Below are 15,730 nucleotides of genomic sequence, written 5' to 3' on the forward strand. Positions count from 1 at the left end.
TTTTGAATTTCGCGCTTCTGAGTTTTCATTCTTTTCAGGATTCCAGTTTATGTGCTTGAAATACTGAATTTCGATATTTCAGTATTTCGAGCTTCTAAAGTGAATCTGTGTGTATATATATATATATATATATATATATATATATATATATATATATATATATATATATATATAGTTACAGTTCAAATCATCTAAAACTCATAACATCTAAATTCAAAACATCAAGACCACATCTAAAACTCATAACATCAAAAATGTACAATATGGAATAGTGTATCATGAAACATGTAAATGTCATAATTTAGTCTGTTATTCTTTTATGAGTATGAGATGTATTTTTTTATTTGTATCATTTGTATTTATATAGTGTAGAAATGTATACTATTTATATAGTGGTTAATTTGCCACTCTGTATGTGGTTTTTAGGCCATACAGATAAGTGATATAGACATTATTTATGGTGATCGCGATACAGTGTGGTTAGGAAATTAACTTTTTCCCACTGCAATGCGATCTTGGAGTTGGTATATTTAATTTACGGGGCTGCAGGGAAGGGGGGGCAGAGCCCCCCCACATGGGGGGGTGCAGGGGGTCTTGCCCCCCCTGCAGAAACGTAGTAAAAAGCATATTTGTTAGTTTGGTGGTGCTATAGGTGGAGGGGATGTTATTTTCATGTGATTTGTACTGTTCGATGTGATGCAAAGTTTCAATGTTATGAGATTCGATGTTGTTTTAGATGTTGTGGTCTCAATGTTTTGAATTTAGATGTTATGAGTTTTAGATGTTTTGAAGTGTAACTATGTATGTATGTATAATATATATATATATATATATATATATATATATATATATATATATATAGAGGGAGAGAGAATAAAAAAAAAGCAGGGTGCAAATTTATAGGAGATATATTTGGATAAAATGGGCATGTATATTTGGAAAGGAGAGGATTTCATGTTGCGCATTCAGTAGAACATCAGGGCAAAGGAAAAGGGGATTAATAATACTGATTGTGTGAGGGGCTCCAGTAGGGATAAAAGAAAACAAAAGACAATAAATTTCTGGTTGTAAGGGTTTGCTAGTAGGGATGAGGATTAAGCTGACATCTGTGTTTATATTCCACTAGTAACTTCTATTATGGAGCATAAGAGAATTTTTGGAGAAATAAACTTTCATCAGAAAATATTTATTGGTGGGGGGATGGAACTTGATTTGCAATACTTAAGATGTATTGGGGACCTAGAAGGGAAAATATAACGAGCATTTCTGTGGTCAAATGAATCAAACTGAAAGTTTTGTCCTTTTACAATTTTTGGACCTAGGTTTGCGAAACAATTGTGTCTTTCATAGGAGAATTGTTTCAGCAAATATCAGGGATGGCAATAGGAGCTAGATGGGTGCCGATATACATAAATTTGGTTTTGGCCGAATGGGAACATCATTTTGTTTTTAATTCACTTTTTATAAACAACATTTATAGATACTGTAGATTTCTTGATGATGTCCTTATTTTATGGGAAGGTGATGTAAATTCAAACAATTTGTTGAATACTTGCATATTGCTACAAACTTTTTGAAATTTACCTTGTCCTGTGGTTTAGAAAGTATTAACTTCTTGGACGTCATTAAGAAAGACGTGACTAATAAAAACTTTAACTCTAACATCTACCGTAAGAAGACATATTCCAACACATTATTACATTACCATAGTTGCCATCCCTTCTCACAAAAGAGAACTGTAATTAAAGGGGCAGATGGTAAGATTATCGAAAATTAAATTTGTGTGATTTAGATTTTGAACAGGAACTAGATATTTTGATAGATATGTTTAAATATAGCAATAATGTTTCAGGATAACTACTGTCTATCAAAAAATAAATTTTAATAGGGAGGAAAAATAAATATATTCCAATATTAGGTAACATAGACTTACCAGTGGGATGTACATATTACAAACAGAGAGGTTAACAGTGAGATAACTACAAGTAATACTATTAATAAAAACAAAAGTGGAGCTATGATTATTCCATTTAATCATGCTGTCCCAAGATCATATAAAATTATTAATGAATATTGGGATATAGTATTTAATGAGAAACTAAAGAATATATTATATAACAAACCAATTATTGTATATAGCAAGGGCAGGAACATAAAAAATTTGTTAGAAAAAAACAAGTCTTCTTTTTCTTTTGGCTGTTCCCGTTAGGGGTCGCCACAGTGGATTATCCATTTCCATTTCTTCCTTTCCTCTGCATCTTGCTCTATCACACCAACCACCTGCATGTCCTCTCTCACTACATCCATAAACCTTATCTTAGGTCTTCCTCTTTTTCCTCTTACCTGGCAGCTCCTTCCTTAGCATAATTTTCCCATTATACCCAGCATCCCTCCTCAGCAGATGTCCAACCCACGCAATCTCGCCTCTCTGGCATTATCTCCAAACCATCCAACCTGAGCTGACCCTCTAATATACTTATTCCTAATCCTGTCCATCCTCGTCACACCCACTGCAAATCTTAACATCTTTAACTCTGCCACATCTAGCTCTGACTCCTGGCTTTTTCTCAATGCCACTGTCTCCAACTCATATAACATAGCTGGTCTCACTACCCTCTTGTAGACCTTTCTTTTCACTCTTACTGGTACTCATCTGTCACAAATCACTCCTGACACTCTTCTCCACCCTGCCTGTACTCTCTTCTTCACCTTTCTTCCACACTCGCCATTACTCTGAACTGTTGATCCCAAGTATTTAAAGTCATCCACCTTCGCCAACTCTACTCCCTGCATCCTCACCATTCCTCTGTCCTCCCTCTCATTCACACACATATATTCTGTCTTAGTCCTGCTGAACTTCATTCCTCTCCTCTCTAGAGCATATCTCCACCTCTCCAGGGTCTCCTCAACCTGTTCCCTACTGTTAGTACAGATCACAATGTCATCTGCAAGCATCATAGTCCACAGGGACTCCTGTCTGATCTCATCTGTCAACCTGTCCATCACCATTGCAAATCAGAAAGGCCACAGAGCTGATCCTTGATGTAGTCATACCTCCACCTTAAACGCATCTGTCACTCCCACAGCAGACCTCACCGTTGTCACACTACCCTCGTACATATCCTGTACCACTCTTACATACTTCTCTTCCACTCCTGACTTCCTCATACATTCGGTAACTCTTCACTGCCACCCAGTGCCTGTCTTCACTCTTCCCTGAACTCCACCTCATAATCACCCTTTTTCAATTTCCACCATTTGATCCTTGGTGCTGCCCTCACAATCCTCCTCCTGTTCTTGATTACCAACGTCATCCTACAGACCACCATTCTGTGCTGCCTAACTACACTTTCCCCTGTCATCACTTTATAGTCTCCAGTCTCCTTCAAACTGGTCCTCCTGCATAGAATATAATCCACCTGTGTGCATCTTCCTCCACTGTTGTATGTCACCCTATAGTCCTCCCTTTTGTTAAAATACGTATTCACCACAGCCATATCCATCCTTTTCGCAAAATCCACTGCCATCTGACCTTCTGCATTCGTCTCCTTAATGCCATGCCTATTCATCACTTGCTCATCCCCTCTGTTTCCTTCACCAACATGCCCATTGAAATCTGCTCCAATCACCAGTCTCTCACCCTTGGGTACAGTCATCACCACTTCATCCAACTCGCTCCAAAATTTTTCTTTCTTATCCAGTGCACACCCAAGTTGCAGAGCATATGCACTAACAACATTCATCATTACACCATCAATTTCCAGCTTCGTAAACATCATTCTATCCACTGCTCATTTCACCTACAAAACACTCTTGGCATACTGTTTCTTCAGGAAAATCCCTACCCCATTTCTCCTCCCATCCACACCATGAAAAAACACTTTGAACCCACCTTCGATACACCTAGCTTTACTCCCTTTCCATCTGGTCTCTTGCACACACAATATATCAACCTTCCTTCTATCCATCATATCAGCTAGCTGTCTCCCTATAATAGTCATACTGCCAACATTCAAAGTTCCTACCCTCACTACCACACTCCTAACCTTTCTCCTCTCTTTCTGCCTTCGGGCATGCCTTCCCCCTGTTCTCCTTTAGCCAACAGTAGCCCAATTTCCACCAGCAGCCTTTTGACTAACAGTACTGGCGGCGGTTGTTTTTAACCTGGGCCACGACCGATCCAGTATGCAAATCTGTATTGTCCGCATATGTCATTTGGCAAACGTTTTACACCGGATGCCCTTCCTGACACAACTGTCCCCATTTATCCGGGCCTGGGACTGGCACAAAGAAATACACTTGCTTGTGTATCCCCATTGGCTGGGTTAGAAAAAACAAGTGAATATCGTATAAATATTCCATTTCTAAAATGAATAAATGTGGAAGTTGTAAATGCTGCAAGTACATAAATGAAGGTCCTTCTGTGTTGGTTGAAGGGGTAGATATAGCTTTAAGATGCCCAGGTAGATGGAATTGCAACGCTAGTAGAGGTGTACATATTGCAACTTGTACATCATGTGCTGTGTATTATGTCAGAAAAACTACTAGAAAACTAAAGGTCAGAATTTATGAGCTTGCGTATGATATCAGAAAAGACAAAGTTAATAATTCTGTATACAAACATTCTGAGACTTGTGGTACCTTTAAATAAGTTTATTTTTTTCATTATTGATAGGGTAGTGACTAGAGAATGAGGAGGTGATTGTGACAGTTTATTAGAGTTTAGAGTATTATTATGGAAGGTACGACTAAATGCATCTACCTCTCAACTGTCAGGATTTTCACAGAATTTCCAGATTGTTGCCTCATATTTTTGGTCTGTTCCTCATAAAATGTTTGATTTTCTGGCAAATCACCGGGGTTATCTGAGGACTGAAGTCCCTAAATTATGATATATATTTGTATTTCAGACTTCGTATTCTTCAGAAAAATGCATGCCAAGACAAATCCTGTTATTGAAGCAACTTTTTTTAAGTTTGTAAGAGCAATATTTAAAAATTGTCTGTATTTTTGGGCCTTTGTCCCCCATTTTGTCAGGCTTTGTCTAGATTTTTTGTAGAAAGAGGTTGACAGGTACGTGCAACTGTAAAATCAGGAATCAATGAATGTATCTCCATAATATGTTTTTTTTAAACTGAAGGCTAACTTACTGTAAACTTATTGTATTTTTATTGTTATTGGTAACACTATTAAGCATAATTGTTTAATTAAGGTTATTTAAGGAAGTGATGCCCTACATTGTAATCAGCTGTTTGGTTTTTAAACTGTGAAGAAGGCCCATGTTATTTAGGGGACAAACTCTCTTAAGTTTTATTTATTTGAATAAATTGTGTGTTTTATAATGTATGATGTGTATCATTACCATACATTCCATAGTGATTTCTGAACTAAGAGTCTAAGTGGATGTAGTTTGTTTTTAGATTTTGTTTTGGGTGTCTGGTAGGTACAGCAGGCTCTATACAGCCATTTTCATGGTTATACAGGGTCTTTGAACAAGTCCACATAGGTTGCTGTGAATGTGGGGTTGGGAAGGGCATTTTATTTTCGCAGACTATCGCTTAATAGAATGCAGTTTGCTTTGGAATAGTTCCTAACTGTTACAGGGTTTGCTGAGGTTACCAAGTTGATTTTTATTTTGAAGGAGACAGCTCTGTCGTCTGACTTCACCATTGAGGATGTCACACTGGAGAGTGCAACACTCTCCTATTCTGGTGAGTACCAGGTCCAGTATTTTTGAACCTTTGGTGGGTGTGTGCACCATCTGATCAATGGTATTTGTGTTAAAATCCAGGAATCATTGTGCCTGTGAGTATGAGGCTGTGTATGTTTCCAGTCTATGTAGGGGTATTTGAAGTGTCCTATGACTAGGGTATTTGGTTTAATGGCGAGTGTCTCCAGTAGGTCTAGGTATGAGCTTTGGGATTCTATGGACATAGAGGGTGAACTATAGCTTGCTAGGGTATAGTATGGGACTTTGTGTATGGTGATTTGCACATTGATAAATTCCAGGGCATTGTCCTGTTTAACCAACATAGAGTTGTGCTGGTTGCTGATGTAGATTGGGGCTCCTCTATCTTTTGTTCCTGTCTAAGTGTGTGGAAGGCACTGAAGCCTTACACTGTCGGAGTATTTTCTGCAGATTTAAACCATGTGTCATTAATGGCACATGCTTGTATTCTCCAGAGGAGAGCTTGTAGGGTGTGGAGTTTCTTCTTTAGGCTGCTAGCATTGTCCAATAATACTTTTAGATTTCTTTGGGATTTATTTGCTGTGTCAGTAGATTTGTCAATTTGGAATTGCCTAAAAAGACTCTAAGGGGGTGGATAAAGTTTTAGACAATATTCTGAAGTATAGGGGTGATGAGTGCTTACCATCCTTTGCAAAGCAACATGCTATATTAACCATGCTTTTCCTGACAAATACTGAATCCCCAGGAAAGACACCAAAACTAAGCCAATTATTGAAGTTTGTTGTCTTTTTTGTTAGTACTGTGGCATCAATTTTGGTGAAGGTAGACTGCTGCTCAGTGCAAGGCACATACCTGCTTGAGACGCATATGCAGAGATCCATAATCTTTCTCTTCATATAGTCCAGGTAAGTACGTCTCCGGTCATTAATGCCCATATGGACTGTGAAAGTCATACTGATAACTGTGGTGTTGTGATTTGAGTGCATGCAAAACTTTGCAGAACTTTGCTTCTGATAAGCAATTAACAATTATCTTCAGCCTTGTGACTGGGTCATTTGTGTGTTGTACAATGGAGTCCCTATGACAAGTGTTCTGGGTAGTGTGTTGGCGTATCTTACAGGCTTTGCCCTTGGGGTTCCACTGAGTGTTGGCATATGTGCGGTGTTTGGTGTTGCTTTTGGTGAGTACTTTAGAGATTGCTGAGGATAGGTGCTGCTGTTTATAGAACTAGAAGATCTTTGAGGTTTAGGAAGATTGCTTTTAGTTGTCTCAGCATAGGTTGGTCTATCTGTGTGGTGGACACTGGTGGATGTAGTTTGTGTTCTTGACAACATTGTTGGTATGTGAAATTTTTGTCTGCAATGAAATTGTGTATGTGCATCTCTGGCATACTGTTTAAGGATTAAATGGTTGCCTGTGAACATGAGACAATTTCTACATTATCTCACGATGCCCATATCCACCAATACATTGGAAAATGACATATCCATATTGTCCCGACCTGTGTGTGAGTGGGCTACTATAGGTCATGGACTGGGTTATGCACAGATTTCTTGGTTGGTCTCTGGCACTAGACTAGGTTAAATTGTGCTGTGACTTGATAGTAGTACTGTTCAATGTGCAGAAGGCAATTTGTAGTAGAGGCGGTTTACTCAAGTGCAATACTGGTTTGCTGAATGGGCACTTTGTATTATGGATATATGGAAAACAGTTGGTAGTAAAGTACTTAAATAGATTACACAATAGACAATGACAGTGAAAGAAGGAAGGGACATTGAAAGTCAGATAATCTTAAGGGATGGAAGCCAGAAGCATGGCATTTTAAAACCACAAGAGAAGGGCAGGAGGGTTGTGGAAGTTTCAAACTGGAGTTCTAGTCCTGTCGTTAAAATTTCAGAAACTTTTAACTTATTGTCTGAAGGGCGGTTGGGTAGAATCAAAGAACAGGGAAAAACAGTTGCAAGTTAAACAGAAAGGCACTGAAATGTAGCTAAGCAGGTGTACACAGCTATAGAAAGTACTCCTGGAACAGAAGTCACAATACTGCCACTACTGCAATCCTACCATAGACTAAGGCATCAGACCATGCAGAAATGTATCAGTAACATTGTAATAAATGCATGTAGGCAATTCCCTTTTAAAGATAATACTGATTGAGTTTTATTAACCGCCTGTAGCAAACAATTACAGGCTTACAAAATATTACAACTGCCTTAGCAAGGAAGGTTATTCATATTACAAAATATAAGGGCTGTAGCTCTTTTTATGTTGGGAAAATGGAAAGACCCCTTTAAAAAAAAAACAAATAAGCATATATATGATATATCTAAAAGTGGTGATGCAGATGTCTTATCTCAACATCTTAGAGTATGTAAAAATAGAAGATTTGCATTTTTGTGCTCAAACAGATACCTAGAGACCACCGAGGAGGTCAGTGGAAAAGTAGGTTAGAATATAGGGAGTTGTATTGGCAGTTGTTATTGGGAGCAAACATAGATCTTGGTATGAGTAACCAGATTTCCATAGTACCAGTGTTGAAGTTGAGGGTGGCAAGGTTATAGTGTAGTGACTATATATATTTTTTTTATATATTAGATTTGATCAGATTATTTTTATAGTGCACAGAATGTGTTTATATGATGTGGGTAAAGTTTTTAAAAATGGTTTTATAAATATGTTTGTGTACTTTTAAAAATGTTTTCTTAGCTTAATTAGAATGGGTTGGGCTAATGTATTTGTTTTATTGACCAATGAATGTTTAGAAAGTGATTATAAAAATGTTGATTTACTAACATGAAATTAGTTCTGATGAAATCCTGTATATGTTATAGGACAAACGCTCTGAACTATTATTTTTTTTATATTCATTCTGTGGGTCAAGCTTTGCTACCATTATACTATTGTAGCTGATGGAATGTTTCTAGGTTGACCCCACTTGGCCATTTTGGGTGCCAATACTGATTTCCATTGCATGGATTAACATTTCTTTTGTACTTATTAGTTTCCTACTTTACACTACTGGTTTGTTTACAAGACTAAGGTCCCAGAACAAACTAAAATAAATGCAAACAGATAACTTTTTTGGGTAAGCCATGGACAAAATGCAGAGAAGAAGAAGAAAAAAGTATCACCACACAGGACATTAAGTACAACTTGAAATATTTAAGCAGAATTTAAATAAAAGCTGGGGGTTTGATATATGACAGACTGCTGTATTGTTAGCATTGAATGTAGGGTCTTTTTTTAAACCTATTTTTGGTCCCAGCATCTAGCTATCAGCAGGTCCCACGGCCTGTCCTTGCCTGCTGGGTCTTCTGAACCACAGTTAAGTTGCCTGGACTACTTCCAACCCGTGCTGGTGGGACAACAAGGAGATCAGGGAATTTGGAGCAGCTCCTGTTACATTTGGGGATTATATCTTTAATTACCCACCACTTGCACACATTGATAATGCCTCAGGGGCAGGAAGTACAGTGGGTATCAGCACTGTCCATCCCCTCACTTCCTCAAGGGACTTGATATTAGTAGAATACCCCACCCATCCCCAAACAGCACTTGTGCTGTTATCCCTCCAATCTCCACGAAGTAGATCAGCATGCCAGTGAACCCCATACATATTCCCCTCCTGGCCCCCCCCTCCCCCAAGACTAGCATATGCCGATCCTTCTCATTACATTGTGAAGCATCTAATCTGATCATCTAACTTTTCTCCTGGTCCATAATCATGGCCTTATACCACTGGTGCACCATGTATGTGTAGTGTTATGTTGTGTTTGAAGAGAGGTGATAGCAGAGTGAAGAATAGTGCTCCCAACTCTGTAGTCATCTGCTTATTTTGTGAGCCAGGCACTGCCGTCAGGTTTTTTTATATATAAGAAATAGATGTGAAAAAGGAGTGGTCCCATGGCAGACCCTTAAGAGATTCCACTGAAGACAGGGAATAGTTAAGACTAGAGTTTTTTTTCTTCTTTTTTTCTTATCTTTTGAGAAGACTGTGTCCTGGACCCAAGTTATGGCTACTTTTTATCATCCCATTCCTAAGTTTGGTTCTGTTATGGAGTGTAGTGTCAAAACACTTTAGATAGATGAAAAGAAGCTGTGGGGACAGATAAGCCTTTATTGAGGATGGCAGTCACACTGAAAAGAACTTCAGTTTAAGCATAGAAGAGCTACCTTTGAAGCCATTGTGGGTTAGGTCATGGAGAAGGTTTCCTGTGACTGGCTGTATAAGTTCCATGGTGATGGTGTCCATCAGTTTGCATAGTAAGCTTCTGGTGATGATCAGTCTTTAATTGCTGGGTTTTGTGTGACGGCCCCATTGTGGACTGAGACCACAAAAGCCTTCAGTCATGTAGTAGGGATGTAGCCATTTTTTTCTTTTAAACAAGAAACATCTTTATTGAATTATCACTTATGACATAGACAGTAATACATTTATATAAATGAAAACCAGCCATCTTGACATATTTTCAGTTGTAGACGTTCTACACCACTTATCTTCTGTACAGTTGTCAGTCAAACATTACATAGCTCATTCAGTTCCTGCCTTCCCTTAAACCTCTGCCAACTCATTACACTCTGACCTCTTTCTTCCTCATCACACCTCAATATTTGCAATATACCCAAGGAAAAATTATTTGGAATTTGCTTGTGGTATAACAATACCTATGCAAACATTTCCAAACAAGGATCCTAAATTGTCTAAATTTTGTTGCATATTTGGAAGCGATACATATAGATTCCCATTGTTTCTTTGTGAATTGCTTATCTGGTTTGTCCTAAACCTCCTCTGATTCCTATAGTTATCGTGCAGTATTTTACATGTCCTACTAATTATACCTATTTAAATAACTGTTTCTGTTCTATATTCTACTAAAAACCCCACCAGTGCTGGTCGCTGGTCTTTCACTTAGGATCCCGTATTCCTTTCTGCTTGCCTGTACTCTGACATCAATCACTGATAGGGAAGGCACTCTCTTACCTGTAGTCCAAATTAATTCTTGACTTCTTCTCATTATAGTACCCAGCCCTCTGATTATTTGCTCCCAATACCTTGGTTCCTTTGCCAGTTTTCTCCCGTAAATTCTAGCCCTTTCTTGCCTATTTCTGTACCCCTAATTCCAGTTATCCCTATTGGCAGAATCTCCTTTCTCTATTCCTGTGTCGGCTTAATTGTTAGAATGCTTTGTGCTACTTTATGAATAAGATATTCTTTTATGGTTATTGTTCTCCTTAAGAATCTGCATCCAAAATCCCAGTCTCTCCTTATTTCTTGAGCTTCCCCCATGTTTCATCATCATACCTTTCCACTATGAATTATAGCTTTCTGCTTGTACTGTATATAGGAGCCTTAACTGTGTAGCTCTGAGATATCCTTTCAAATCAGGTAATCCTAAACCACCTTGTTGAGTTTTAAGGATCAACTTATCCCATTTGACTCTGCTATCTTTTCCCTCCCAAATAAAATCCTTCAGCTCTTAATTGCTGCCCGCTGCTGGACTAAAAACATTTTCTCTCCCTGTTCTTGCTGTCCATGTCCATGAAATAGAGCTTCCAATTTCTCACTTTTTGTATTACCTTTTCTTTAATCTCCTCCTACATATCCTTAGCTGCCATAACAGAATCCTTTTTTTAATCCATGCTACTAAGTACTTCATTTTATCATATCCCTATAAACAATTAAAACTTTGCAGACCTTAGTTTAAGTAGAGGTGCTGTAGAGATGTTTTTGTTTGTTTGCTTACACTTGTTTGCCATTCCCCAGTGGAAGTCCTCTTATGTCATTGGATAGGACATACATTTAACACCCACTATGTAGTACTTTATCCTCCCCCTCCCTTTAGGAAGAAAGCGTTCTGTGTCTCCTTCTGGCACCCATACTACTACGCAGAGTGATGTCACTAGCAGCATAGGCTGATGAATTATCTAACACCAACTGCCTAGTGTAAAACGGTATTTTTATAAAGTCCTGTGACAAAGCTGCATGACAGATCTTCAAGGTAAAATTCTGTTCTTTAACGCAATTACATTTGTCTGTTTTCAGAAACAGCGGTTTGCAGCATTGGCCAAATTTAAGTCTAGCATTTTTAAGATACTTATTGCTACTGACGTGGCTGCAAGGTAAGATTACTTCTGGAGCTTAAAGCAGTTAACATACTTTTTAATTTGTAGGTTACATAGTAATGTATTTTGCCTTGTTTTGTTTTTGCTACTTTCTTTCATATTTTATACTTGAATTTGCACTGCAATTAGCTACTGAAGCACTTTATGAATTCACCATAACATTAATGTAGCATTTAACACTGTCCTTTTCCCCTGGATAGGATCCTTTTATCAGTTGTATTTCTTATTGTATCCATAGATCCAGTAGTACCAAAAATTTTCTTGTCAGTTTTTTGTTGCACATTTGTCCTGTTGAACAAATGCTGTCAGAGACCATAGCCTTGGTCTGATTTAAGTAAAGGCTGTCATGGTATAATAGCGGACTCTTTTGATGGCACTGAAGAAAGACAGTTTTCTTTCCCAGTCTGAGCTTGCTTACTTTTTTTCATTATGGTTACATAAATTTTATTCAGTCTGTTATATGCGAGTCATCTAGGAATACTGGGCTGGCTGTCTTTCCCCATTCACCCCACCCACTTGCAAAGTTTTTAAAAGACCACTTGCAACCTTCTTAAAAGAGTGCAGTATTCAGTTTGTCATCCGAGTAATTTTTCAGCAGACATTCTGTCATCATTCCACCTTAACTAGTGTTCTTTAAGTATTCTTTGTTTACTAGTAAGCAGTTGTGTTTGATTTCTAATGTAATAACCAGTAATACATTTGAGCTGTGGAGAAATTTCTGTCTAGTTGTAGTGGTTTATAATGCAGATGCCACGTACCAGAGTTGGAAGATTCAAGCAAGGTGCATCAGCTATGATTCACATCTCTAAAATGCCATTGACCATGTTGTGCATATCAGAAATACTTCTTAGGATAACTGTGGCCATTTCAGATAAATCAAACCAAGCAGAAACTTTGCAGTGTGGAGGGTGTGAAGTTCACTCCTTGAAATATGTCATGCACCTAGTTCACTAATAAAAATCAAACTTTAAAATATGTACTACAAAATAATACAATAGTAGGTAGTCCACAGTTGAGTTAAAAATGGTATATCCTTTATCGAAACACACAAACTATACCACATGACCCAGAACCAGATGGAGAAACTAGCTACACTAGTAATTTACTCAGTTGTGTGGAATCACTCCAAAAAAGAACTTGCAGACTTTAAGATTAGTGTGCTTTCAAAGGAATTTGTTTTTGTTCCTCACTGCAGGACTGAAACAGCACAGGTACGGGTTGATTTAAAATCCTGTGTCAGAAAGTTGAATCTGAAAGTTCTGTACCATGGCAAATCTGATACCGCTGAGGAAAAAAAATATTGAAGAAACAATAAAAAGACCTAGTAATTACTCCCCTCCTTTACGTCAAACTTTAGCAGCCTTTGAGGGCAAATGTGAAATGGACATCAGGAAAGTACTGCAAAAACCAGCATGGGAAAAAGTTCTACAACTTTAACAAATGTGAGAAAAAATAATTGTTCGAGCTAGGCAGAGATAAGTCTCTACAGGTTATAAAGGCTGACAAGGGAGGTATTGTTTTTACTGATACCAGCAGCTATAATCAGAGGATAGAATAAATGTTGAGTGACACTAACTGTTATGGATCTTTAACTTTAGAAGAGATTAAGGCATTATACAACAACTGGTACACAGCCTTGACTGCACTTTATGATGGTTTGTTAATAGGTAACTTGTTTGACTATCGACAGACACATTCCCCCACTTGCCAAAATTATTTGAAATCCCGAAACCACATAAAAAATAGAGAAAACACTCATTATAGGCCAGTGGTTGCAAGTGGGGGGTTCCCTGACCAAAACTGCTGCCATCTACCTGGATTTCTTGTTGTAACTTCTGGCTGAGAAGAACATTTCACACATAAGACTCCAAAAGATTTTTAAGGAAACTAAAAAACATTACAGTTGATGCTGATAGATTTTTATTAACAATAGATGTTGAATCATTATATACTGTACTTCCACATAATTATTGTATTGAAACAGTGATTTATTTGTACAGGAAAAATAACAATGGCACACCAGCACAACATGAAAGAACAGGAAAACTTTTAGATATGGCACTTAGCTACATTTTTTTTTACATTTAATGGAAATTACTATAAACAAAAGACTGGTAAATCCATGGGGGCAGCTATGGTCCCTAGCCTAGCCAGCATAGCCCTAGGCAAGTAGGAGGATTATGTTTTTAACAACAGAGAATACATACAACATATCACTGTATCTTTGCTTTATTGATGACATCTTTGTTGTGTGAAATGGAGACAGCGCTAAATTAGAAGAGTTTATCAGCTATCTGAATCAAAGCACCAGATTCATGCATTTCACTTCTTCCCACAACCTCACCTCAGCAGTTATCTTAGCTATGCATATTACTAAAGACTTGGACCAAGGTAAAATGGACATAGATCATTACAGAGACCCTACCATAGTACACCTCCTGCTACATAATAAGAGTCTCCATATCACCAGGACAAAATATAACATTGTTAAGTCCCAGGGCTACAGGTTGGCTAGGATCATCATGAAAATAGAACCCTTCCTTAAAAACCTAAATGGTCTTGAAAATGATGTTTTGGTAGTGGATACAAAAGCAATATGCTAAGAAGCATTCTAGAACTTATAATTGAACTAAAAAGTACAAATTCACCAGCACTTAACAGTCCTTATAGGAGGGTTTTAAAGGACAACAACGGGATATTAAAGCAGATTGCTCAACCTGCTGTGTCTTTTAGTCCCTTTTCGTTGATACAGCCATGAAAAATCAGCACTGCAGCTTTAAAAAGTAATCCACTCAACTGTTTTACCTGTTAGGCTTCCTACCTTTTTGTACTGTTTTACTTTCACTTTGAAAATCAAGTTGAAAAACCTCTAGCTGGCTCTTAAATGATGATGTCACATCTGCCAGAGCTCTTGCTGTAGCTACCGGGACGTTTCCTCCCCCAAAGTGACATAACCACTGCCTGATTTGCATGCTGTATAGAAGACCCAGTGGACCTCCCACATTGTGATGTCAGAGCTGACTCGCCCAGCCCACTCTTAACCTAATAAATCCCAGCTGGTGCTGTGTGTCCCACTGTAAGGAAGGAAAGGCTGTGAAGAAGCAAACAGTACATTAGTCTGGTCATCTGCTGTGAGCTGTCAATCACATGCAGATAATGGGTCAAATTACCCTTAGCTCTTTGACAGCTAGGGAAGGTAGGTGTGAAGGGGGAGGGGAGATACCTTGAAGAACTAGATTTCTTTTGTCAAGCCTGAATTTTTTGTCAGTACATACAGGAGGGAGATATGTTTTTCTGCCCTTATTTAAAGAAACAGATTAAAACCAATGCAGGTGGTTTACAGAGCAAGCTGCAATAACTGTGAAGTATTTTATGTGGGGAAAACGCTCAATAGACTTGAAATATTTCTGGCCATCTTTCTGAAATTAGAGCTAAGTGCAAGAATAATGCATTGCCTCGGCACCTGCAGCTTCACAAAAGACACTCTGGCTTTAAATTTCAAATTATTGATCGTGTGGACCTTTAGGAACTGGAAGGAGACGTCCCTAAACTTTTAGAAAAACGTGAACTACTGTGGCAGTTGAAGCTGAACTCTTTTAGAAAACCGGGGTTTAATTATTGCTCCATAAAAAGCATACTAGAGCTCAGAAAACTGCCCCACTGTTTAAAAGACTATTAAAAGTCTAATATGGGACTGATGAATGCTGACATTACACGCTAATATTATACATGCAGATATTGTTATAAACAAATATCAAACACTGTAAATATTTTACAGTAAAAATAATTGATATTGATGCTGTTTTCTAATACTTTTACTCATTTAAACTAAGTGCTTTCTTAGATGCCACACTTGAACAGAGCCCCAGGGCCTTAATGCTTTATTTTTAGCATTTTTCATTGTATTTCCACCTTAGC

General features: G+C 38.0%; 1 protein-coding gene across 1 annotated transcript in view; it reads left to right on the plus strand.

Moving 5' to 3' along the window:
- DDX49 (DEAD-box helicase 49) overlaps nucleotides 1–15,730 on the plus strand; it is a 341,216-nt gene that overhangs the window by 163,806 nt on the left and 161,680 nt on the right. Inside the window, exon 8 of the mRNA XM_044053852.1 lies at nucleotides 11,733–11,809. Within this exon, the coding sequence (XP_043909787.1) occupies nucleotides 11,733–11,809 (77 nt within the window). The remainder of the gene's footprint in view (nucleotides 1–11,732; nucleotides 11,810–15,730) is intronic.

This window comes from Protopterus annectens, chromosome 13.part0 (assembly GCF_019279795.1).
Source record: "Protopterus annectens isolate FY-2018-M chromosome 13.part0, PAN1.0, whole genome shotgun sequence".
In the NCBI taxonomy this organism is placed as follows: domain Eukaryota; kingdom Metazoa; phylum Chordata; order Ceratodontiformes; family Protopteridae; genus Protopterus; species Protopterus annectens.